Source organism: Ascaphus truei, chromosome 15 (assembly GCF_040206685.1).
Source record: "Ascaphus truei isolate aAscTru1 chromosome 15, aAscTru1.hap1, whole genome shotgun sequence".
Taxonomy (NCBI): domain Eukaryota; kingdom Metazoa; phylum Chordata; class Amphibia; order Anura; family Ascaphidae; genus Ascaphus; species Ascaphus truei.
In genome coordinates this window covers 38,731,680-38,755,433 of record NC_134497.1, presented here as the reverse complement: position 1 = coordinate 38,755,433, position 23,754 = coordinate 38,731,680, and the positions used below count along the sequence as shown (strand labels likewise).

General features: G+C 58.2%; 2 protein-coding genes across 2 annotated transcripts in view; one reads left to right on the top strand and one right to left on the bottom strand.

Annotated features, from left to right (window-relative positions):
• LOC142466841 (uncharacterized) overlaps nucleotides 1-23,754 on the bottom strand; it is a 755,003-nt gene that overhangs the window by 334,033 nt on the left and 397,216 nt on the right. The gene's annotated exons all lie outside the window — the stretch shown is intronic.
• Nucleotides 1-23,754, top strand: part of MTCL2 (microtubule crosslinking factor 2) — a 117,745-nt gene that overhangs the window by 24,976 nt on the left and 69,015 nt on the right. The window contains exon 2 of the mRNA XM_075572321.1: nucleotides 7,583-7,807. Coding sequence (XP_075428436.1) covers nucleotides 7,583-7,807 — 225 coding nt within the window. The remainder of the gene's footprint in view (nucleotides 1-7,582; nucleotides 7,808-23,754) is intronic.

The following is a 23,754-nucleotide window of genomic DNA, read 5'->3' as shown; positions in this document are numbered from 1 at the left end:
GGGTTGGCAGGGCGGCTCTGCCCTACGTGAGGCTTCGGGGGATGGGGGTACGGGGTTGGCAGGGCGGCTCTGCCCTACGTGAGGCTTCGGGGGATGGGGGTACGGGGTTGGCAGGGCGGCTCTGCCCTACGTGAGGCTGCGGGGGATGGGGGTACGGGGTTGGCAGGGCGGCTCTGCCCTACGTGAGGCTGCGGGGGATGGGGGTACGGGGTTGGCAGGGCGGCTCTGCCCTACGTGAGGCTGCGGGGGATGGGGGTACGGGGTTGGCAGGGCGGCTCTGCCCTATGTGAGGCTGCGGGGGATGGGGGTACGGGGTTGGCAGGGCGGCTCTGCCCTACGTGAGGCTGCGGGGGATGGGGGTTCGGGGTTGACAGGGCGGCTCTGCCCTACATGAGGCTGCGGGGGATGGGGGTACGGGGTTGGCAGGGCGGCTCTGCTCTACGTGCGGGTGCGGGGGATGGGGGTACGGGGTTGGCAGGGCGGCTCTGCCCTACGTGAGGCTGCGGGGGATGGGGGTACGGGGTTTGCAGGGCGGCTCTGCCCTACGTAAGGGTGCGGGGGATGGGGGTACGGGGTTGGCAGGGTGGCTCTGCCCTACGTGAGGCTGCGGGGGATGGGGGTACGGGATTGGCAGGGTGGCTCTGCCCTACATGAGGCTGCGGGGGATGGGGGTACGGGGTTGGCAGGGCGGCTCTGCCCTACGTGAGGCTGCGGGGGATGGGGGTACGGGATTGGCAGGGTGGCTCTGCCCTACATGAGGCTGCGGGGGATGGGGGTACGGGGTTGGCAGGGCGGCTCTGCCCTACGTGAGGCTGCGGGGGATGGGGGTACGGGGTTGGCAGGGCGGCTCTGCCCTACGTGCGGGGGATGGGGGTACGGGGTTGGCAGGGCGGCTCTGCCCTACGTGAGGCTGCGGGGGATGGGGGTACGGGGTTGGCAGGGCGGCTCTGCCCTACGTGAGGCTGCGGGGGATGGGGGTACGGGGTTGGCAGGGCGTGTCTGCCCTACGTGAGGCTGCGGGGGATGGGGGTACGGGATTGGCAGGGTGGCTCTGCCCTACGTGAGGCTGCGGGGGATGGGGGGGATGGGATTGGCAGGGCGGCTCTGCCCTACGTGAGGCTGTGGGGGATGGGGGGTACGGGATTGGCAGGGCGGCTCTGCCCCACGTGAGGCTGCGGGGGATGGGGGTACGGGGGTGGCAGGGCGGCTCTGCCCTACGTGAGGGTGCGGGGGATGGGGGTACGGGATTGGCAGGGCGGCTCTGCCCTACGTGAGGGTGCGGGGGATGGGGGTACGGGGTTGGCAGGGCGGCTCTGCCCTACGTGAGGCTGCGGGGGATGGGGGTACGGGGTTGGCAGGGCGGCTCTGCCCTACGTGAGGGTGCGGGGGATGGGGGTACGGGGTTAGCAGGGCGGCTCTGCCCTACGTGAGGGTGCGGGGGATGGGGGTACGGGGTTGGCAGGGTGGCTCTGCCCTACGTGAGGCTGCGGGGGATGGGGGTACGGGATTGGCAGGGCGTGTCTGCCCTACGTGCGGGTGCGGGGGATGGGGGTACGGGGTTGGCAGGGTGGCTCTGCCCTACATGAGGCTGCGGGGGATGGGGGTACGGGATTGGCAGGGTGGCTCTGCCCTACGTGAGGCTGCGGGGGATGGGGGTACGGGATTGGCAGGGCGTGTCTGCCCTATGTGCGGGTGCGGGGGATGGGGGTACGGGGTTGGCAGGGTGGCTCTGCCCTACATGAGGCTGCGGGGGATGGGGGTACGGGATTGGCAGGGCGGCTCTGCCCCACGTGAGGCTGCGGGGGATGGGGGTACGGGATTGGCAGGGTGGCTCTGCCCTACATGAGGCTGCGGGGGATGGGGGTACGGGGTTGGCAGGGCGGCTCTGCCCTACGTGAGGCTGCGGGGGATGGGGGTACGGGGTTGGCAGGGCGGCTCTGCCCTACGTGAGGCTGCGGGGTTATGGGGGTACGGGGTTGGCAGGGCGGCTCTGCCCTACGTGAGGCTGCGGGGGATGGGGGTACGGGGTTGGCAGGGCGGCTCTGCCCTATGTGAGGCTGCGGGGGATGGGGGGGATGGGATTGGCAGGGCGGCTCTGCCCTACGTGAGGCTGTGGGGGATGGGGGTACGGGGTTGGCAGGGCGGCTGTGCCCCACGTGAGGCTGCGGGGGATGGGGGTACGGGGTTGGCAGGGCGGCTGTGCCCCACATGAGGCTGCGGGGGATGGGGGTACGGGGTTGGCAGGGCGGCTCTGCCCTACATGAGGCTGCGGGGGATGGGGGTACGGGGTTGGCAGGGCGGCTTTGCCCTACGTGAGGCTGCGGGGGATGGGATTGGCAGGGTGGCTCTGCCCTACGTGAGGCTGCGGGGGATGGGGGTACGGGGTTGGCAGGGCGGCTCTGCCCTACATGAGGCTGCGGAGGATGGGGGTACGGGGTTGGCAGGGCGGCTCTGCCCTACATGAGGCTGCGGGGGATGGGGGTACGGGGTTGGCAGGGCGGCTTTGCCCTACGTGAGGCTGCGGGGGATGGGGGGGGATGGGATTGGCAGGGTGGCTCTGCCCTACGTGAGGCTGCGGGGGATGGGGGTACGGGATTGGCAGGGTGGCTCTGCCCTACGTGAGGGTGCGGGGGATGGGGGTACGGGGTTGGCAGGGCGGCTTTGCCCTACGTGAGGCTGCGGGGGATGGGGGTACGGGGTTGGCAGGGCGGCTCTGCCCTACGTGAGGCTGCGGAGGATGGGGGTACGGGGTTGGCAGGGCGGCTCTGCCCTACATGAGGCTGCGGGGGATGGGGGTACGGGGTTGGCAGGGCGGCTTTGCCCTACGTGAGGCTGCGGGGGATGGGGGGGGATGGGATTGGCAGGGCGGCTGTGCCCCACGTGAGGCTGCGGGGGATGGGGGTACGGGGTTGGCAGGGCGGCTCTGCCCTACGTGAGGGGGCGGGGGATGGGGGTACGGGGTTGGCAGGGCGGCTCTGCCCTACGTGAGGCTGCGGGGGATGGGGGTACGGGGTTGGCAGGGCGGCTCTGCCCTACGTGAGGGTGCGGGGGATGGGGGTTCGGGGTTGACAGGGCGGCTCTGCCCTACGTGAGGCTGCGGGGGATGGGGGTACGGGGTTGGCAGGGCGGCTCTGCCCTACGTGAGGCTTCGGGGGATGGGGGTACGGGATTGGCAGGGCGGCTCTGCCCTACGTGAGGCTTCGGGGGATGGGGGTTGGCAGGGCGGCTCTGCCCTACGTGAGGGTGCAGGGGATGGGGGTACGGGGTTGGCAGGGCGGCTCTGCCCTACGTGAGGGTGCGGGGGATGGGGGTACGGGGTTGGCAGGGCGGCTCTGCCCTACGTGAGGGTGCGGGGGATGGGGGTACGGGGTTGGCAGGGCGGCTCTGCCCTACGTGAGGGTGCGGGGGATGGGGGTACGGGGTTGGCAGGGCGGCTTTGCCCTACGTGAGGCTGCGGGGGATGGGGGTACGGGGTTGGCAGGGCGGCACTGCCCTACGTGAGGCTGCGGGGGATGGGGGTACGGGATTGGCAGGGCGGCTCTGCCCTACGTGAGGCTGCGGGGGATGGGGGTACGGGGTTGGCAGGGCGGCACTGCCCTACGTGAGGCTGCGGGGGATGGGGGTACGGGGTTGGCAGGGCGGCTCTGCCCTATGTGAGGCTGCGGGGGATGGGGGTACGGGGTTGGCAGGGCGGCTCTGCCCTACGTGAGGGTGCGGGGGATGGGGGTACGGGATTGGCAGGGTGGCTCTGCCCTACATGAGGGTGCGGGGGATGGGGGTACGGGGTTAGCAGGGCGGCTCTGCCCTACGTGAGGCTGCGGGGGATGGGGGTACGGGGTTGGCAGGGCGGCTCTGCCCTACATGAGGCTGCGGGGGATGGGGGTACGGGGTTGGCAGGGCGGCTCTGCCCTACGTGAGGCTGCGGGGGATGGGGGTACGGGGTTGGCAGGGCGGCTCTGCCCTACTTGGGGATGGGGGTACGGGGTTGGCAGGGCGGCTCTGCCCTACGTGAGGCTGCGGGGGATGGGGGTACGGGGTTGGCAGGGCGGCTCTGCCCTACGTGAGGGGGCGGGGATGGGGGTACGGGGTTGGCAGGGCGGCTCTGCCCTACGTGAGGCTGCGGGGGATGGGGGTACGGGGTTGGCAGGGCGGCTCTGCCCTACGTGAGGCTGCGGGGGATGGGGGTACGGGGTTGGCAGGGCGGCTCTGCCCTACGTGAGGGTGCGGGGGATGGGGGTACGGGGTTAGCAGGGCGGCTCTGCCCTACGTGAGGCTGCGGGGGATGGGGGTACGGGATTGGCAGGGAGGCTCTGCCCTACGTGAGGCTGCGGGGGATGGGGGTACGGGATTGGCAGGGCGGCTCTGCCCTACGTGAGGCTGCGGGGGATGGGGGTACGGGGTTGGCAGGGCGTGTCTGCCCGACGTGAGGGTGCGGGGGATGGGGGTACGGGGTTGGCAGGGCGGCTCTGCCCTACGTGAGGCTGCGGGGGATGGGGGTACGGGGGTGGCAGGGCGGCTCTGCCCTACGTGAGGCTGCGGGGGATGGGGGTACGGGATTGGCAGGGCGGCTGTGCCCCACGTGAGGCTGCGGGGGATAGGCAGGGCGGCTCTGCCCTACGTGAGGCTGCGGGGGATGGGGGTACGGGGCTGGCAGGGCGGCTCTGCCCTACGTGAGGGTGCGGGGGATGGGGGTACGGGGTTGGCAGGGCGGCTCTGCCCTACGTGAGGCTGCGGGGGATGGGGGTACGGGGTTGGCAGGGCGGCTCTGCCCTACATGAGGGTGCGGGGGATGGGGGTACGGGGTTGGCAGGGCGGCTCTGCCCTACGTGAGGCTGCGGGGGATGGGGGTACGGGGTTGGCAGGGCGGCTCTGCCCTACGTGAGGCTGCGGGGGATGGGGGTACGGGGTTGGCAGGGCGGCTCTGCCCTACGTGAGGGTGCAGGGGATGGGGGTACGGGGTTGGCAGGGCGGCTCTGCCCTACGTGAGGGTGCGGGGGATGGGGGTACGGGATTGGCAGGGCGGCTCTGCCCTACGTGAGGGTGCAGGGGATGGGGGTACGGGGTTGGCAGGGCGGCTCTGCCCTACGTGAGGGTGCGGGGGATGGGGGTACGGGGTTGGCAGGGCGGCTCTGCCCGACGTGAGGGTGCGGGGGATGGGGGTACAGGGTTGGCAGGGCGGCTCTGCCCGACGTGAGGGTGCGGGGGATGGGGGTACGGGGTTGGCAGGGCGGCTCTGCCCTACGTGAGGCTGCGGGGGATGGGGGTACGGGGTTGGCAGGGCGGCTAAGCCTTTAATCTGTTTTGTTAATTCCCATTGTGAGGAGGGGATTTGAGGAGCGAGTGATCCCTGGGGTATGTTTCAGTGCGCAGCTAATCTGTTTCTGCTCGTGTCGGGGCTCGTCCGGGCATTAAATTAATTCCCCTTCTGCCCCCCTCACCCCCCCCTCACAGCTTCGCTGAGCTGGCTCTTTCTCCCACTGTCTGCGTTCGATCGGTTTAACCCATTCCCTGCCTGTGAAGTCTGCAGCGCAGCTCCACTTACCCCTTAAACACGCCGTTATCTTTCATGCGCTTTGGCTGTAAGAGGGCGGATCCTGTCACACAGCACCACATACAGCCAATGGCTTTATTTCTTTATATAGTATAGATTGTGTCTGTACTGACAAATGTACAGCGCCCTGGTTAAGGACGCTATATATAATATGTGTGTGTGTGTGTGTGTATATATATATATGAATGTGTGTGTGTGTATATATATATATATGTATTCTTCATTTTTTTGCAGTTTAATCCTGGGTGGGGGTAATGAAGTCCCAATGGAAAAAAAGAATAATAATTGGGATTTTCACAGTAGAGATTGCAATCAGGGTAAAGATAAGAGGCGTATTGTACATGTTGAATACTTGGACTGTAAGCTCTTGGGGTCAGCAGCTCCTTTTCCTAATGTTTACTGGTCTGTCTGTAGCGCTTGTTGCTATTACTATGTCCCGTTTGTTGCTGCTGTGTAGTGCTGTGTACATGGCTGGTGCTGTACCAAATGAAGACATACTGTACACACGCAATAGACAACAAGCCAGCAAATGATAGCATTGTGTTGGGGGGCGGGAGTAACCGGGGCCGAGATCCCGGAGTGTTCGGCTTTCCGGGCGCCGTGAACGTATTGACCTCTACGCCACACGGCGGTCCTGTTTTCATAGCAAGGCCCCCCCTCTGTGTTCAAGGTGTCCCTTCCCATCGCCTTGTCACTGCTCACAGAGTCTCTGGGGCCCGAGGAAACGGTTTGAGCCACTTATGTGTTCGATGCTTTAAAAGGGCCACTCCTTAAAAAGAAGGGAGCTTGGGGGTATTTATCGCTAAGGGTTGTGGCTGCACATTGAGGTGTTAGAGGAGGTGATGCATGGACGTGCATTCAATTCATGGCGACGCAGTATATGGTGCCGGGTGGGACTGGGGTTTTTGTCACAGTGCAGAAGGTCTGGTATCCTTGCCCTCAATGCCCTGTGGGTCTGGTCTCCTTGCCCTCAATGCCCTGTGGGTCTGGCCTCCTTGCCCTCAATGCCCTGTGGGTCTGGTCTCCTTGCCCTCAATGCCCTGTGGGTCTGGTCTCCTTCACCTCAATGCCCTGTGGGTCTGGTCTCCTTGCCCTCAATGCCCTGTGGGTCTGGTCTCCATGCCCTGAATGCCCTGTGGGCCTGGTCTCCTTGCCCTCAATGCCCTGTGGGTCTGGTCTCCTTGCCCTCAATGCCCTGTGGGTCTGGTCTCCTTGCCCTCAATGCCCCGTGGGTCTGATCTCCTTCACCTCAATGCCCTGTGGGTCTGATCTCCTTCACCTCAATGCCATATGGGTCTGGTCTTCTTACCCTCAATCCCCTGTGTGTATGATCTCCTTGCCTCAATGCCGTGTGGGTTGGGCCTAATGGCCCTCATTGTCCTGTGGGTCGGATCTCCTTGCCCTCATTGCCCTGCGGGTCTGGCCGCTTAGCCCTCAATGCCCTGTGGGTCTGACCGCTTTGCCCTCGATGCCCTATGGGTATGGTCGCCTTGCCTTTAATGGTGTGGGGATCTGAGCTCCTTGCCCTCAGTGCCCTATGTGGGTCGGGTCTCCTTGCCCTCAGTGCCCTATGTGGGTCGGGTCTCCTTGCCCCCATTTCCCTGTGGGCCTAGTCACCTTGCCTTCACTCCACTGTGAATGGTGTCTTCTTGCCCTCAATGCCCTCCCTATCTGGGCCCGGTCTCCTTTGCCCTCAATGCCTTATGTGGGTTGGATCTACTTGCCCTCATTGCTCCGTGTAGTATACTCGCTCTCGCCCCCTAAATGCACTGGGCAGGATCTCTTTACGCTCAGGGATGGCTGGGCAGTACTTCTCCATTGCATGGTCCTCCTGCCCGTAAAGTAATGCCTGGTGGATCTCCTTGAACTCCATGCTGTGTTGATGTGATCTCTTGCTGTTGGCAGGATCTCGTTACCCTGGGTAGAATCTCCTTGCTCAGTGGGTACCATGTCCGTACTTTATCACGTGGTTGGCCCAGTGCCCGTCCTCGCTGACCCCCCCTCTCTCTCTCCCCCCCCCCAACCCCCCAGGACGAGATCGAGGAGCTGAGGTCGGAGATGCTGGAGATGAGAGACGTGTACATGGAGGAGGACGTGTACCAGCTGCAGGATCTCCGGCAGCAACTGGAGCAGGTGAACAAGACCTGCCGCATCTTACAGTACCGCCTGAAGAAGGCCGAGCGCAGGAGCCTGCGGGTGGCACAGACGGGACACGTGGACGGAGAGCTCATCAGCACCCTGGAGCAAGATGTGAAGGTAATACAGTACATTGTGTGTGTGTGTGTGTATACATGGCATACATACACACGCACATGCACACACGCACACAGGCACCCACGTACAGGCACGCATGCGCACAGGCACACACACGCGTGCGCACAGACACACACGAATACACACACCCCATTACATACATTTCTGTACGTGTGTGTTTTGTGTGTGTGTTTGTGTGTATATGTATTGTATGTCGTTGTAATGTTCCAGTTGCACACCTCCGGACCTGCGGCTCCTCTGTCCCGTGTGTATTGCAGGACACACACTGACGGGGCATTTCCTCGGGTGCCTGCGCTCCCTGCCCTGTGTTTACACAGCTCCCGTCAGCCTTCCTCTGTCAGCCTTCCTCTGTCAGCCTTCCTCTGTCAGCCTTCCTCTGTCAGCCTTCCTCTGTCAGCCTTCCTCTGTCAGCCTTCCTCTGTCAGCCTTCCTCTGTCAGCCTTCCTCTGTCAGCCTTCCTCTGTCAGCCTTCCTCTGTCAGCCTTCCTCTGTCAGCCTTCCTCTGTCAGCCTTCCTCTGTCAGCCTTCCTCTGTCAGCCTTCCTCTGTCAGCCTTCCTCTGTCAGCCTTCCTCCGTCAGCCTTCCTCCGTCAGCCTTCCTCCGTCAGCCTTCCTCCGTCAGCCTTCCTCCGTCAGCCTTCCTCCGTCAGCCTTCCTCCGTCAGCCTTCCTCCGTCAGCCTTCCTCCGTCAGCCTTCCTCCGTCAGCCTTCCTCCGTCAGCCTTCCTCCGTCAGCCTTCCTCCGTCAGCCTTCCTCCGTCAGCCTTCCTCCGTCAGCCTTCCTCCGTCAGCCTTCCTCCGTCAGCCTTCCTCTGTCAGCCTTCCTCTGTCAGCCTTCCTCCCTCACGTGGCTTTTACTTTCCATCATTTCTGTGTGTGTGTGGGGGGGCCGCTCTCTGCCAGGCCAGGAAATCATACTACAGAAGGGCGGGGGTCTGCTGAGGCCGGGGAAAAAGGGATTTATACGGGGTTTATTTGGGAGGTGCTGGGGAGGGGGGACTTTAATGTCAGACGTGTCCACTGCGAGCCTCACGGATCTGGAGTCTGTCGCTGATTGTTACTAGCAGCGTCTCGCTGATTGTTACTAGCAGTGTCCCGCTGATGGTTACTAGCAGTGTCTCTGTCCCGCTGATTGTTACTAGCAGCGTCTCGCTGATTGTTACTAGCAGCGTCTCTGTCCTGCTGATTGTTACTAGCAGTGTCTCTGTCCCGCTGATTGTTACTAGCAGTGTCTCTGTCTCGCTGATTGTTACTAGCAGCGTCTCTGTCCCGCTGATTGTTACTAGCAGCGTCTCGCTGATTGTTACTAGCAGCGTCTCGATGATTGTTACTAGCAGCGTCTCGATGATTGTTACTAGCAGCGTCTCGCTGATTGTTACTAGCAGCGTCTCGCTGATTGTTACTAGCAGCGTCTCGCTGATTGTTACTAGCAGCGTCTCGCTGATTGTTACTAGCAGCGTCTCTGTCCTGCTGATTGTTACTAGCAGTGTCTCTGTCCCGCTGATTGTTACTAGCAGCGTCTCGCTGATTGTTACTAGCAGCGTCTCTGTCCTGCTGATTGTTACTAGCAGTGTCTCTGTCCCGCTGATTGTTACTAGCAGTGTCTCTGTCTCGCTGATTGTTACTAGCAGCGTCTCTGTCCCGCTGATTGTTACTAGCAGCGTCTCGCTGATTGTTACTAGCAGCGTCTCGATGATTGTTACTAGCAGCGTCTCGATGATTGTTACTAGCAGCGTCTCGCTGATTGTTACTAGCAGCGTCTCGCTGATTGTTACTAGCAGCGTCTCGCTGATTGTTACTAGCAGCGTCTCGCTGATTGTTACTAGCAGCGTCTCGCTGATTGTTACTAGCAGCGTCTCGCTGATTGTTACTAGCAGCGTCTCGCTGATTGTTACTAGCAGCGTCTCGCTGATTGTTACTAGCAGCGTCTCGCTGATTGTTACTAGCAGCGTCTCGCTGATTGTTACTAGCAGCGTCTCGCTGATTGTTACTAGCAGCGTCTCGCTGATTGTTACTAGCAGCGTCTCGCTGATTGTTACTAGCAGCGTCTCGCTGATTGTTACTAGCAGCGTCTCGCTGATTGTTACTAGCAGCGTCTCGCTGATTGTTACTAGCAGCGTCTCGCTGATTGTTACTAGCAGCGTCTCGCTGATTGTTACTAGCAGCGTCTCGCTGATTGTTACTAGCAGCGTCTCGCTGATTGTTAATAGCAGCGTTTCTGTCTCGCTGATTGTTACTAGCAGTGTCTCGCTGATTGTTACTAGCAGCGTCTCTGTCTCGCTGATTGTTACTTGGCGTCTCTGTCTCGCTGATTGTTACTAGCAGCGTCTCTGTCTTGCTGACTGTTACTAGCAGCGTCTCTGTCTCGCTGATTGTTACTAGCAGCGTCTCGCTGATTGTTACTAGCAGCGTCTCGCTGATTGTTACTAGCAGCGTCTCTGTCTCGCTGAGTGTTACTTGCAGTGTCTGTCTCGCTGATTGTTACTAGCAGCGTCTGTCTCGCTGATTGTTACTAGCAGCGTCTGTCTCGCTGATTGTTACTAGCAGCGTCTGTCTCGCTGATTGTTACTAGCAGTGTCTCGCTGATTGTTACTAGCAGCGTCTCTCTCTCGCTGACTGTTACTAGCAGCGTCTCTGTCTCGCTGACTGTTACTAGCAGCGTCTCTGTCTCGCTGATTGTTACTAGCATCGTCTCTGTCTCGCTGATTGTTACTAGCAGTGTCTCGCTGATTGTTACTAGCAGTGTCTCTGTCCCGCTGATTGTTACTAGCAGTGTCTCGCTGATTGTTACTAGCAGTGTCTCTGTCTCGCTGATTGTTACTAGCAGTGTCTCTGTCTCGCTGATTGTTACTAGCAGTGTCTCTGTCCCGCTGATTGTTACTAGCAGCGTCTCGCTGATTGTTACTAACAGCGTCTCTGTCTCGCTGATTGTTAATAGCAGCGTCTCTGTCTCGCTGATTGTTACTAACAGCGTCTCTGTCTCGCTGATTGTTACTAGCAGTGTCTCTGTCTGTTGTTACTAGCAGCGTCTCGCTGATTGTTACTAGCAGCGTCTCGCTGATTGTTACTAGCAGCGTCTCTGTCTCGCTGATTGTTACTAGCAGCGTCTGTCTCGCTGATTGTTACTAGCAGCGTCTGTCTCGCTGATTGTTACTAGCAGCGTCTGTCTCGCTGATTGTTACTAGCAGCGTCTATGTCTCGCTGATTATTACTAGCAGCGTCTCTGTCTCGCTGATTGTTACTAGCAGCGTCTGTCTCGCTGATTGTTAATAGCAGCGTTTCTGTCTCGCTGATTGTTACTAGCAGTGTCTCGCTGATTGTTACTAGCAGTGTCTCTGTCTCGCTGATTGTTACTTGGCGTCTCTGTCTCGCTGATTGTTACTAGCAGCGTCTCTGTCTCGCTGACTGTTACTAGCAGCGTCTCTGTCTCGCTGACTGTTACTAGCAGTGTCTTGCTGATTGTTACTAGCAGCGTCTCTGTCTCGCTGATTGTTACTAGCAGCGTCTCGCTGATTGTTACTAGCAGCGTCTCGCTGATTGTTACTAGCATCGTCTCTGTCTCGCTGAGTGTTACTTGCAGTGTCTGTCTCGCTGATTGTTACTAGCAGCGTCTGTCTCGCTGATTGTTACTAGCAGCGCCTGTCTCGCTGATTGTTACTAGCAGCGTCTGTCTCGCTGATTGTTACTAGCAGTGTCTCGCTGATTGTTACTAGCAGCGTCTTTCTCTCGCTGACTGTTACTAGCAGCGTCTCTGTCTCGCTGACTGTTACTAGCAGCGTCTCTGTCTCGCTGATTGTTACTAGCATCGTCTCTGTCTCGCTGATTGTTACTAGCAGTGTCTCGCTGATTGTTACTAGCAGTGTCTCTGTCCCGCTGATTGTTACTAGCAGTGTCTCGCTGATGGTTACTAGCAGTGTCTCTGTCTCGCTGATTGTTACTAGCAGTGTCTCTGTCCCGCTGATTGTTACTAGCAGCGTCTCGCTGATTGTTACTAACAGCGTCTCTGTCTCGCTGATTGTTAATAGCAGCGTCTCTGTCTCGCTGATTGTTACTAACAGCGTCTCTGTCTCGCTGATTGTTACTAGCAGTGTCTCTGTCTGTTGTTACTAGCAGCGTCTCGCTGATTGTTACTAGCAGCGTCTCGCTGATTGTTACTAGCAGCGTCTCTATCTCGCTGATTGTTACTAGCAGCGTCTGTCTCGCTGATTGTTACTAGCAGCGTCTGACTCGCTGATTGTTACTAGCAGCGTCTGTCTCGCTGATTGTTACTAGCAGCGTCTCTGTCTCGCTGATTGTTACTAGCAGCGTCTCTGTCTCGCTGATTGTTACTAGCAGCGTCTGTCTCGCTGATTGTTAATAGCAGCGTCTCTGTCTCGTTGATTGTTACTAGCAGCGTCTCTGTCTTGCTGATTGTTACTAGCAGTGTCTCGCTTATTGTTACTAGCAGCGTCTCTGTCTCGCTGATTGTTACTAGCAGTGTCTCGCTGATTGTTACTAGCAGCGTCTCTGTCTTGCTGATTGTTACTAGCAGTGTCTCGCTGGTTGTTACTAGCAGCGTCTCTGTCTTGCTGATAGTCCTCAAGAATCCCCACCCAACAGGACTGGTTTTCAGGAAATCCCTGCTGCAGCACAGGTGGTTCAATCAGAAGCTCAGTCAAAGTCTGAACCACCTGTGCTGATAGAGGTACTGATTGAGCCACCTGTGCTGAAGCCGAGATTCTGAAAACCTGCCATGATGGGGAGAGGGAGGAAGGGGGGGGGGGGTTGAGCCCCCCTTTATGCTACGTTCGTCCTATCGATGTATCTTCAAGGCCGATAACGTCCCGTTACGCCGCGTTTTCTCCCGTAAAGAGCGTAGCGGTAACTATAACGGCCGTTAATAATAATGATATGCAGATGATGTGCAAATGAGGCGTTATAACATTGCGTATCCACTAATGCCCGGTAAGTTAACGTGGGAACTTAACGTGACGTTAGTGAGGTCATACCTAACATTGTATACACACGAGGGGCACTCAACCTTCAGCGGTTTATTTTTCCATTAGTGACACTGAAAATTTTAAACACCGTCACTTTAAGCAACTAAAGAAATCATAAAATGAAACATCTACTCCTGTCAGCAGTCTAACTCACGTGCATATCCCTATCTGCAATGTTGGCGGGCTATGCCAGTTACCAACTTTAAATAACACACATAGATAATATTGAGTCCTTAACTGTGAGATGGGGACAGCATCCCAATAGATCCTCAGAAGCTGCAACACGTGTGGGGGGCCGTCTACCCCGAACTGGATCCTGGGGAGCAGCTTCCTCCCAGCCTCCAGGCTCTAAGAGAGAGAGTGAAGCAGCAAACCTAACTGCCATATATTCCCGTTCCTCAATTAGGAGAGCAGGTGAGGGAAACCAGAACCACTGTAAAGTCTGGTATGGATTTCCTATCCACCAGCCTTGGTGACTGTGAATCTGTGGGGCACTTCCACACTAAGTCTGCACTTTCTTCTATAAATCAGACGGAAAGCTGCCCACTATCCTGGGACTATCACAATACACATTGGAATAGGGGAAGGGGAGCTGCACACCACATGGAATAAGGTAAAGATACTTGCAATTCACCGGTGCTCCTGGTGCAGGGATATCTGTCTAAAAATCCAGTATAGGGAGAAAAAATGAACGATCCAGGGCAACTTCGGATTTTCTTAATGAAATTGAATCAGTACAAAATACAACGTTTCATCCTTCAAGAGGACTTTCTCAAAGTGACGATACATATTGGCACATTATTGGAAGTTATAGGGTCTGGATTGGTGTGACCCCACAGTGATACATATAACTAACATAGCGTTATTTCCCTCTCCCCTCTCTCTCTCCCTCTCCTCGCGTTAAACCCCTATATCGGGGTCTGCATGGGTGTGACCCCACAGTGAGGTATAATTTAACTAACACGGCGTTATTTCCCTCCCCTCTCTCATTATTAACTTGTGCTAAGCCCCTATATCAGTTTTTCCCCGTCATCCTTTATTTTTTAAGTGAATACACGCCCGCCCCCACTCGAGGGGGAGACACAATACTTTCCAGTCCGTTTGAGAACAACTACAATTAAATACAATTATTAGTCAGACCGGAAAAGCCAGAGTTATAATAATAAATGGTTTCATTAAATGTACAGAGGTTATACATGCAGTTTACACACATTTAATTCTCATGGGCAGTTAGAGATATGGTTATGGGCATAAGTAACATTTACAGACAGATTCAAATGGTGTTAGAAGAGGTAGGATAGGCCTGCAGTGTGTTAGAGGTAGGATAGGCCTGCAATGTGTTAGAAGAGGTAGGATAGGCCTGCAATGTGTTAGAAGAGGTAGGATAGGCCTGCAATGTGTAAGAAGAGGTAGGATAGGCCTGCAATGTGTTAGAGGTGGGATAGGCATGCAGTGTGTTAGAGGTGGGATAGGCATGCAGTGTGTTAGAGGTAGGATAGGCCTGCAGTGTGTTAGAGGTAGGATAGGCCTGCAATGTGTTAGAAAGATGTAGGATAGGCCTGCAATGTGTTAGAAGAGAGGTAGGATAGGCCTGCAATGTGTTGGAAGAGGTAGGATAGGCCTGCAATGTGTTAGAAGAGGTAGGATAAGCCTGCAATGTGTTGGAAGAGGTAGAATAGGCCTGCAGTGTGTTAGGAGAGGTAGGATAGGCCTGCAATGTGTTAGGAGAGGTAGGATAGGCCTGCAATGTGTTAGGAGAGGTAGGATATTCCTGCAATGTGTTAGGAGAGGTCGGATAGGTCTGCAATGTGTTAGGAGAGGTCGGATAGGCCTGCAATGTGTTAGGAGAGGTAGGATAGGCCTGCAATGTGTTAGAAGAGGTAGGAGAGGCCTGCAATGTGTTAGGAGAGGTAGGATAGGTCTGCAATGTGTTAGGAGAGGTCGGATAGGCCTGCAATGTGTTAGGAGAGGTAGGATAGGCCTGCAATGTGTTAGGAGAGGTAGGAGAGGCCTGCAATGTGTTGGGAGAGGTAGGATAGGTCTGCAATGTGTTAGGAGAGGTCGGATATGTCTGCAATGTGTTAGGAGAGGTAGGATAGGCTTGCAATGTGTTAGAAGAGGTAGGATAGGCCTGCAGTGAGTTAGAAGAGGTAGGATAGGCCTGCAATGTGTTAGGAGAGGTAGGATAGGCCTGCAATGTGTTAGGAGAGGTAGGATAGGCCTGCAATGTGTTAGGAGAGGTCGGATAGGCCTGCAATGTGTTAGGAGAGGTAGGATAGGTCTGCAATGTGTTAGGAGAGGTCGGATAGGCCTGCAATGTGTTAGGAGAGGTAGGATAGGCCTGCAATGTGTTAGAAGAGCTAGGAGAGGCCTGCAATGTGTTAGGAGAGGTAGGATAGGTCTGCAATGTGTTAGGAGAGGTCGGATAGGCCTGCAATGTGTTAGGAGAGGTAGGATAGGCCTGCAATGTGTTAGAAGAGGTAGGATAGGCCTGCAATGTGTTAGGAGAGGTCGGATAGGTCTGCAATGTGTTAGGAGAGGTAGGATAGGCCTGCAATGTGTTAGGAGAGGTCGTATAGGCCTGCAATGTGTTAGGAGAGGTAGGATAGGCCTGTAATATGTTAGAAAGCTATTTCCCTAGGAGCTTACAATGTATAGGTGGGGTAAGTAGACATTGTAACTCACCAACCCTCTCATCCCCTGCACCCAGATTGCAATAGAGCAGCTGTAATATTACCAAACGGCGACACCCTTTGGCTGCCCTTCGGCTGACGCCTTTGGGGCGACTCGGGTGTTATGTCCCAGAGATTCTTTATGGAAATGAAAACAGCAGCATGACAACACCCAGTATCTCATGTCAGACATGCAGGGGGAGGGCTGATGGACTCCAGGTGGTCTTTGAAGTGGCTCTTGTCCTCATGCTTTTAACCCCGTCCATGGCTTGGTGGACAGGGGCAGTAAAGGCATTCTGCTGCGCCTCACTTAGGGAAACATACATCCCTGTCACGTTATTGGGAGTTATAGGGTCTGGGTGGGAGTAACACTAAGACATACTTACCGTCACGTTATTGGGAGTTATAGGGCCTGGGTGGGAGTAACACTAAGACATACTTACCGTCACGTTATTGGGAGTTAAAGGGACTGGGTGGGAGTAACACTAAGACATACTTACCATCACGTTATTGGGAGTTTTAGGGACTGGGTGGGAGTAACACTAAGACATACTTACCGTCACGTTATTGGGAGTTATAAGGATTGGGTGGGAGTAACACTAAGACATACTTACCGTCACGTTATTGGGAGTTATAGGGTCTGGGTGGGAGTAACACTAAGACATACTTACTGTCACGTTATTGGAAGTTATAGGGCCTGGATGGGAGTAACACTAAGACATACTTACCGTCACGTTATTGGGAGTTATAGGGTCTGGATGGGAGTTACACTAAGACATACTTACCGTCACGTTATTGGAAGTTATAGCGTCTGGATGGGAGTAACACTAAGACATACTTACCGTCACGTTATTGGAAGTTATAGCGTCTGGATGGGAGTAACACTAAGACATACTTACCGTCACGTTATTGGAAGTTATAGGGCCTGGATGGGAGTAACACTAAGACATACTTACTGTCACGTTATTGGAAGTTATAGGGCCTGGATGGGAGTAACACTAAGACATACTTACTATAACGTTATTGGGAGTTATAGGGTCTGGATTTGAGTAACACTAAGACATACTTACCGTCACGTTATTGGGAGTTATAGGGCCTGGATGGGAGTAATACTAAGACATACTTACCGTCACGTTATTGGAAGTTATAGGGTCTGGATGGGAGTAACACTAAGACATACTTACCGTCACGTTATTGGAAGTTATAGGGCCTGGATGGGAGTAACACTAAGACATACTTACCATCACGTTATAGGGACTGGATGGGAGTAACACTAAGACATTATTACCGTCACGTTATTGGGAGTTATAAGGACTGGATGGGAGTAACACTAAGACATACTTACCATCACGTTATTGGAAGTTATAGGGTCTGGATGGGAGTAACACTAAGACATACTTACCGTCACGTTATTGGGAGTTATAGGGCCTGGGTGGGAGTAACACTAAGACATACTTACCGTCACGTTATTGGAAGTTATAGGGTCTGGATGGGAGTAACACTAAGACATACTTACCGTCACGTTATTGGAAGTTATAGGGTCTGGATGGGAGTAACACTAAGACATACTTACTGTCACGTTATTGGAAGTTATAGGGCCTGGATGGGAGTAACACTAAGACATACTTACTATAATGTTATTGGGAGTTATAGGGTCTGGATTTGAGTAACACTAAGACATACATACCGTCACGTTATTGGGAGTTATCGGGCCTGGATGGGAGTAACACTAAGACATACTTACCGTCACGTTATTGGAAGTTATAGGGTCTGGATGGGAGTAACACTAAGACATACTTACCGTCACGTTATTGGAAGTTATAGCGTCTGGATGGGAGTAACACTAAGACATACTTACCGTCACGTTATTGGAAGTTATAGGGCCTGGATGGGAGTAACACTAAGACATACTTACTATAACGTTATTGGGAGTTATAGGGTCTGGATTTGAGTAACACTAAGACATACTTACCGTCACGTTATTGGGAGTTATAGGGCCTGGATGGGAGTAACACTAAGACATACTTACCGTCACGTTATTGGGAGATTTATGGTCTGGATTTGAGTAACACTAAGACATACTTACCGTCACGTTATTGGGAGTTATAGGGCCTGGGTGGGAGTAACACTAAGACATACTTACCGTCACGTTATTGGGAGTTATAGGGCCTGGGTGGGAGTAACACTAAGACATACTTACCGTCACGTTATTGGGAGTTATAGGGACTGGATGGGAGTAACACTAAGACATACTTACCGTCACGTTATTGGGAGTTATAGGGCCTGGATGGGAGTAACACTAAGACGTACTTACCGTCACGTTATTGGGAGTTATAGGGCCTGGGTGGGAGTAACACTAAGACATACTTACCGTCACGTTATTGGGAGTTATAGGGTCTGGATGGGAGTAACACTAAGACATACTTACCGTCACGTTATTGGGAGTTATAGGGTCTGGATGGGAGTAACACTAAGACATACTTACCGTCACGTTATTGGAAGTTATAGGGTCTGGATGGGAGTAACACTAAGACATACTTACCGTCACATTATTGGAAGTTATAGGGTCTGGATGGGATGTAACACTAAGACATACTTACCGTCACGTTATTGGAAGTTATAGGGTCTGGATGGGATGTAACACTAAGACATACTTACCGTCACGTTATTGGGAGTTATCGGGCCTGGATGGGAGTAACACTAAGACATACTTACCGTCACGTTACTGGAAGTTATAGGGCCTGGATGGGAGTAACACTAAGACATACTTACCGTCACGTTATTGGGAGTTATAGGGTCTGGATGGGAGTAACACTAAGACATACTTACCGTCACGTTATTGGGAGTTATAGGGTCTGGATGGGAGTAACACTGTAATGACGGTAACACTATGCTAATGAGATGTAGAACGGACGCTGCTCTTTTGTGATTGCACTATTTGCAAACTGTTCTATACGCAGGGAGATTGTTCATGCGCCCTCTCTCTGGTGCCCTCTCTCTCTCTGGCGCCCCCACGCCCTCTCTCTGGTGCCCTCTCTCTCTCTGGCGCCCCCACGCCCTCTCTCTGGCGCCCCACGCCCTCTCTCTGGCGCCCCGCGTCCTCTCTCTGGCGCCCCCGCGCCCTCTCTCTGGCGCCCCCGCGCCCTCTCTCTGGCGCCCCCGCCCTCTCTCTGGCACCCGCGCCCTCTCTCTGGCGCCCGCGCCCTTTCTCCGGCGCCCGCGCCCTCTCTCTGGCGCCCGCGCCCTCTCTCTGGTGCCCCCGCGCCCTCTCTCTGGCGCCCCCGCGTCCTCTCTCTGGCGCCCCCGCGCCCTCTCTCTGGCGCCCCCGCGCCCTCTCTCTGGCGCCCCCGCGTCCTCTCTCTGGCGCCCGCGCCCTCTCTCTGGCGCCCGCGCCCTCTCTCTGGCGCCCCACGCCCTCTCTCTGGCGCCCCGCGCCCTCTCTCTGGCACCCGCGCCCTCTCTCTGGCACCCCCGCGCCCTCTCTCTGGCGCCCGCGCCCTCTCTCTCACCTAATAATAACGGCAGTAGAGATTGCGGAAAGTAACAATTACCCGATCTCATTTCCGTTAAGCAGAACCCGGAGAAAATCGAAGCCGACTTATTTTACACAGTTGTGGAAGAATAAATGTTTGCCGCTGCATGGGACGCCGCTGTAAGGCTGGGATTATGGATCCGGCGTCGCTGCCCGCGCCCGGCAACCACTCTGCTCTGTTATGGGAGCTGCCCCTCTTGCTGCGCCACTGCCGGCAAAGTAGCGAGCTGAAGCGGCAGCGTTCTCAGGATTCAGAAACATCTGTGCCGCATGACAACAGCGCACGTGAGCTGGTTCAGCCAATGAGGGCGAACCAGCTTTGTGCCGCGTCCGCCACGCCCCCGTAACGCGTCTACAATCTCCTGCAGCCACATTCACAAATCGCTCGCGTCGCAGGAGTGTTCGCACGCGGCCGCGCAGGCACCCTAACACCTCCGTGCATGCTCTAACACGTGTGTGTATGGCAGCTCTTCAAAACCCCTCAACAGGCCAGGTTTTCAGGATATCCTTGCTTCAGCACGTGGCTCAATCCATGGCTCAGTCAAAGACGGAGCCACGGATTGAGCCACGTGCTGAAGCAGTGACTGAGCCGCCTGTGCTGACGCAGGGACTGATTGAGCCACCTGTGCTGAAGCAGGGGCTGATTGAGCCACCTGTGCTGAAGCAGGGACGGGAGGGGGGATTTGAGGACTGGAGCTGAGAACCCCTGGTATAAGGGTTAACAGGCCTGAGTTGGGAGCAGCCGGCTCTCCCCGGGGTTTCCGAGCCACATTCCACAGTCCGGCTTGCAGGCGGTTTCATCATGCAGTGTTCCAACCGCAAAGGCCAGCGCAATTACTACCAATTACTCCCGAAATATAGCGCTGCTCGCGCTCCCCAGCGCCGCCGTGCCTGTAAACGCCGCCGGCCGTGTCGGACATGGATCGGCCGTCGCTAACGGTCGCGCGGTTCAGAGGTTTAATGTACAGGCGGCGTCACAGCAACAAAAACACCCGGGTTCAAGGGTTTTTCTTTTCTTCAAATTGTTGTGGTTTTTTTTGTGTGTGTGTGTCTCTCTGTGTGTGTGTGTCTGTGTGTGTGTGTGTGTGTCTGTGTGTGTGTCTGTGTGTGTGTGTGTCTCGGTGTGTGTGTGTGTCTCTGTGTGTGTGTCTCTGTGTGTGTGTGTCTCTGTGTGTGTGTGTCTCTGTGTGTGTGTGTCTCTGTGTGTTTGTGTCTCTGTGTGTGTGTGTCTCTGTGTGTGTCTCTGTGTGTGTCTCTGTGTGTGTCTCTGTGTGTGTTTCTGTGTGTGTGTGTTTCTGTGTGTGTGTGTGTCTCCGTGTGTGTGTGTCTCCGTGTGTGTGTGTCTCTGTGTGTGTGTCTCCGTGTGTGTGTATCTCCGTGTGTGTGTCTCTCTGTGTGTGTGTCTCTCTGTGTGTGTGTCTCTCTGTGTGTGTGTCTCTCTGTGTGTGTGTCTCTGTGTGTGTGTGTGTGTGTGTGTGTGTCTCTGTGTGTGTGTGTGTGTGTGTGTGTGTGTGTGTGTCTCTGTGTGTGTGTGTGTCTCTGTGTGTGTGTGTGTCTCTGTGTGTGTGTGTGTGTGTGTGTGTCTCTGTGTGTGTGTGTGTCTCTGTGTGTGTGTGTGTCTCTGTGTGTGTGTGTCTCTGTGTGTGTGTCTCTCTGTGTGTGTGTCTCTGTGTGTCTCTGTGTGTGTGTGTGTCTCTGTGTGTGTGTGTGTCTCTGTGTGTGTGTGTCTCTGTGTGTGTGTGTGTCTCTCTGTGTGTGTCTCTCTGTGTGTGTCTCTCTGTGTGTGTCTCTGTGTGTGTGTCTCTGTGTGTGTGTGTGTGTGTGTCTCTGTGTGTGTGTGTGTCTCTGTGTCTCTGTGTGTCTCTGTGTGTGTGTGTGTCTCTCTGTGTGTGTCTCTCTGTGTGTGTGTGTCTCTCTGTGTGTGTCTCTCTGTGTGTGTGTCTCTGTGTGTGTGTCTCTGTGTGTCTCTGTGTGCGTGTCTGTGTATATATCTGCCCGCCTGCCTGCACATACACACAGCACCTCCTGCTGTGCACTCTCACACTTCCCGCCTCCGGTCAGGGTTTGTGCCGCCTCTTTCCCGTCGCTGGATGAGTGGGTCCGAGCGGCCTTCTTCATTTCTGTTTGGGGCTCACTCTCTAGCCATAAAATCCACCGTCCCGTGAGCAGGGAGGTGCACCCAGCCCACTCCGTACCCAGCCCCCCGCGCTGCGCAGGTAACCCCGCTCCGTGCCCAGCCCCCCCGCGCTGCGCAGGTAACCCCGCTCCGTGCCCAGCCCCCCGCGCTGCGCAGGTAACCCCGCTCCGTGCCCAGCCCCCCGCGCTGCGCAGGTAACCCCGCTCCGTACCCAGCCCCCGCGCTGCGCAGGTAACCCCGCTCCGTGCCCAGCCCCCCGCGCTGCGCAGGTAACCCCGCTCCGTGCCCAGCCCCCCGCGCTGCGCAGGTAACACCGCTCCGTACCCAGCCCCCCGCGCTGCGCAGGTAACCCCGCTCCGTGCCCAGCCCCCCCGCGCTGCGCAGGTAACCCCGCTCCGTACCCAGCCCCCCGCGCTGCGCAGGTAACCCCGCTCCGTACCCAGCCCCCCGCTCTGCGCAGGTAACCCCGCTCCGTACCCAGCCCCCCGCGCTGCGCAGGTAACCCCGCTCCGTGCCCAGCCCCCCCGCGCTGCGCAGGTAACCCCGCTCCGTGCCCAGCCCCCCGCGCTGCGCAGGTAACCCCGCTCCGTGCCCAGCCCCCCGCGCTGCGCAGGTAACCCCGCTCCGTGCCCAGCCCCCCGCGCTGCGCAGGTAACCCCGCTCCGTACCCAGCCCCCCGCGCTGCGCAGGTAACCCCGCTCCGTGCCCAGCCCCCCCACGCTGCGCAGGTAACCCCGCTCCGTGCCCAGCCCCCCCACGCTGCGCAGGTAACCCCGCTCCGCGCCCAGCCCCCCGCGCTGCGCAGGTAACCCCGCTCCGTGCCCAGCCCCCCGCGCTGCGCAGGTAACCCCGCTCCGTGCCCAGCCCCCCGCGCTGCGCAGGTAACCCTGCTCCGTGCCCAGCCCCCCGCACTGCGCAGGTAACCCCGCTCCGTACCCAGCCCCCCGCGCTGCGCAGGTAACCCCGCTCCGTGCCCAGCCCCCCGCGCTGCGCAGGTAACCCCGCTCCGTACCCAGCCCCCCCGCGCTGCGCAGGTAACCCCGCTCCGTGCCCAGCCCCCCGCGCTGCGCAGGTAACCCCGCTCCGTGCCCAGCCCCCCCGCGCTGCGCAGGTAACCCCGCTCCGTGCCCAGCCCCCCGCGCTGCGCAGGTAACCCCGCTCCGTGCCCAGCCCCCCGCGCTGCGCAGGTAACCCCGCTCCGTACCCAGCCCCCCGCGCTGCGCAGGTAACCCCGCTCCGTACCCAGCCCCCCGCGCTGCGCAGGTAACCCCGCTCCGTGCCCAGCTCCCCGTGCTGCGCAGGTAACCCCGCTCCGTACCCAGCCCCCCGCGCTGCGCAGGTAACCCCGCTCCGCACCCAGCCCCCCGCGCTGCGCAGGTAACCCCGCTCCGTACCCAGCCCCCCGCGCTGCGCAGGTAACCCCGCTCCGTGCCCAGCCCCCCCGCGCTGCGCAGGTAACCCCGCTCCGTGCCCAGCCCCCCGCGCTGCGCAGGTAACCCCGCTCCGTGCCCAGCCCCCCGCGCTGCGCAGGTAACCCCGCTCCGTGCCCAGCCCCCCCACGCTGCGCAGGTAACCCCGCTCCGTACCCAGCCCCCCGCGCTGCGCAGGTAACCCCGCTCCGTACCCAGCCCCCCCACGCTGCACAGGTAACCCCGCTCCGTGCCCAGCCCCCCGCGCTGCGCAGGTAACCCCGCTCCGTGCCCAGCCCCCCCACGCTGCGCAGGTAACCCCGCTCCGTACCCAGCCCCCCGCGCTGCGCAGGTAACCCCGCTCCGTACCCAGCCCCCCCACGCTGCGCAGGTAACCCCGCTCCGTACCCAGCCCCCCGCTCCGCGCAGGTATCCCCGCTCCGCGCAGGTAACCCCGCTCCGTGCCCAGCCCCCCGCGCTGCGCAGGTAACCCCGCGCCGTACCCAGCCCCCCGCGCTGCGCAGGTAACCCCGCTCCGTGCCCTGCCCCCCGCGCTGCGCAGGTAACCCCGCTCCGTACCCAGCCCCCCGCGCTGCGCAGGTAACCCCGCTCCGTGCCCAGCCCCCCGCGCTGCGCAGGTAACCCCGCTCCGTGCCCAGCCCCCCGCGCTGCGCAGGTAACTCCGCTCCGTGCCCAGCCCCCCCGCGCTGCGCAGGTAACCCCGCTCCGTGCCCAGCCCCCCGCGCTGCGCAGGTAACCCCGCTCCGTGCCCGGCCCCCCGCGCTGCGCAGGTAACCCCGCTCCGTGCCCAGCCCCCCCGCGCTGCGCAGGTAACCCGCTCCGTACCCAGCCCCCCGCGCTGCGCAGGTAACCCCGCTCCGTGCCCAGCCCCCCGCGCTGCGCAGATAACCCCGCTCCGTACCCAGCCCCCCGCGCTGCGCAGGTAACCCCGCTCCGTACCCAGCCCCCCGCGCTGCGCAGGTAACCCCGCTCCGTACCCAGCCCCCCCACGCTGCGCAGGTAACCCCGCTCCGTACCCAGCCCCCCGCGCTGCGCAGGTAACCCCGCTCCGTACCCAGCCCCCCCACGCTGCGCAGGTAACCCCGCTCCGTGCCCAGCCCCCCGCGCTGCGCAGGTAACCCCGCTCCGTGCCCAGCCCCCCGCGCTGCGCAGGTAACCCCGCTCCGTACCCAGCCCCCCGC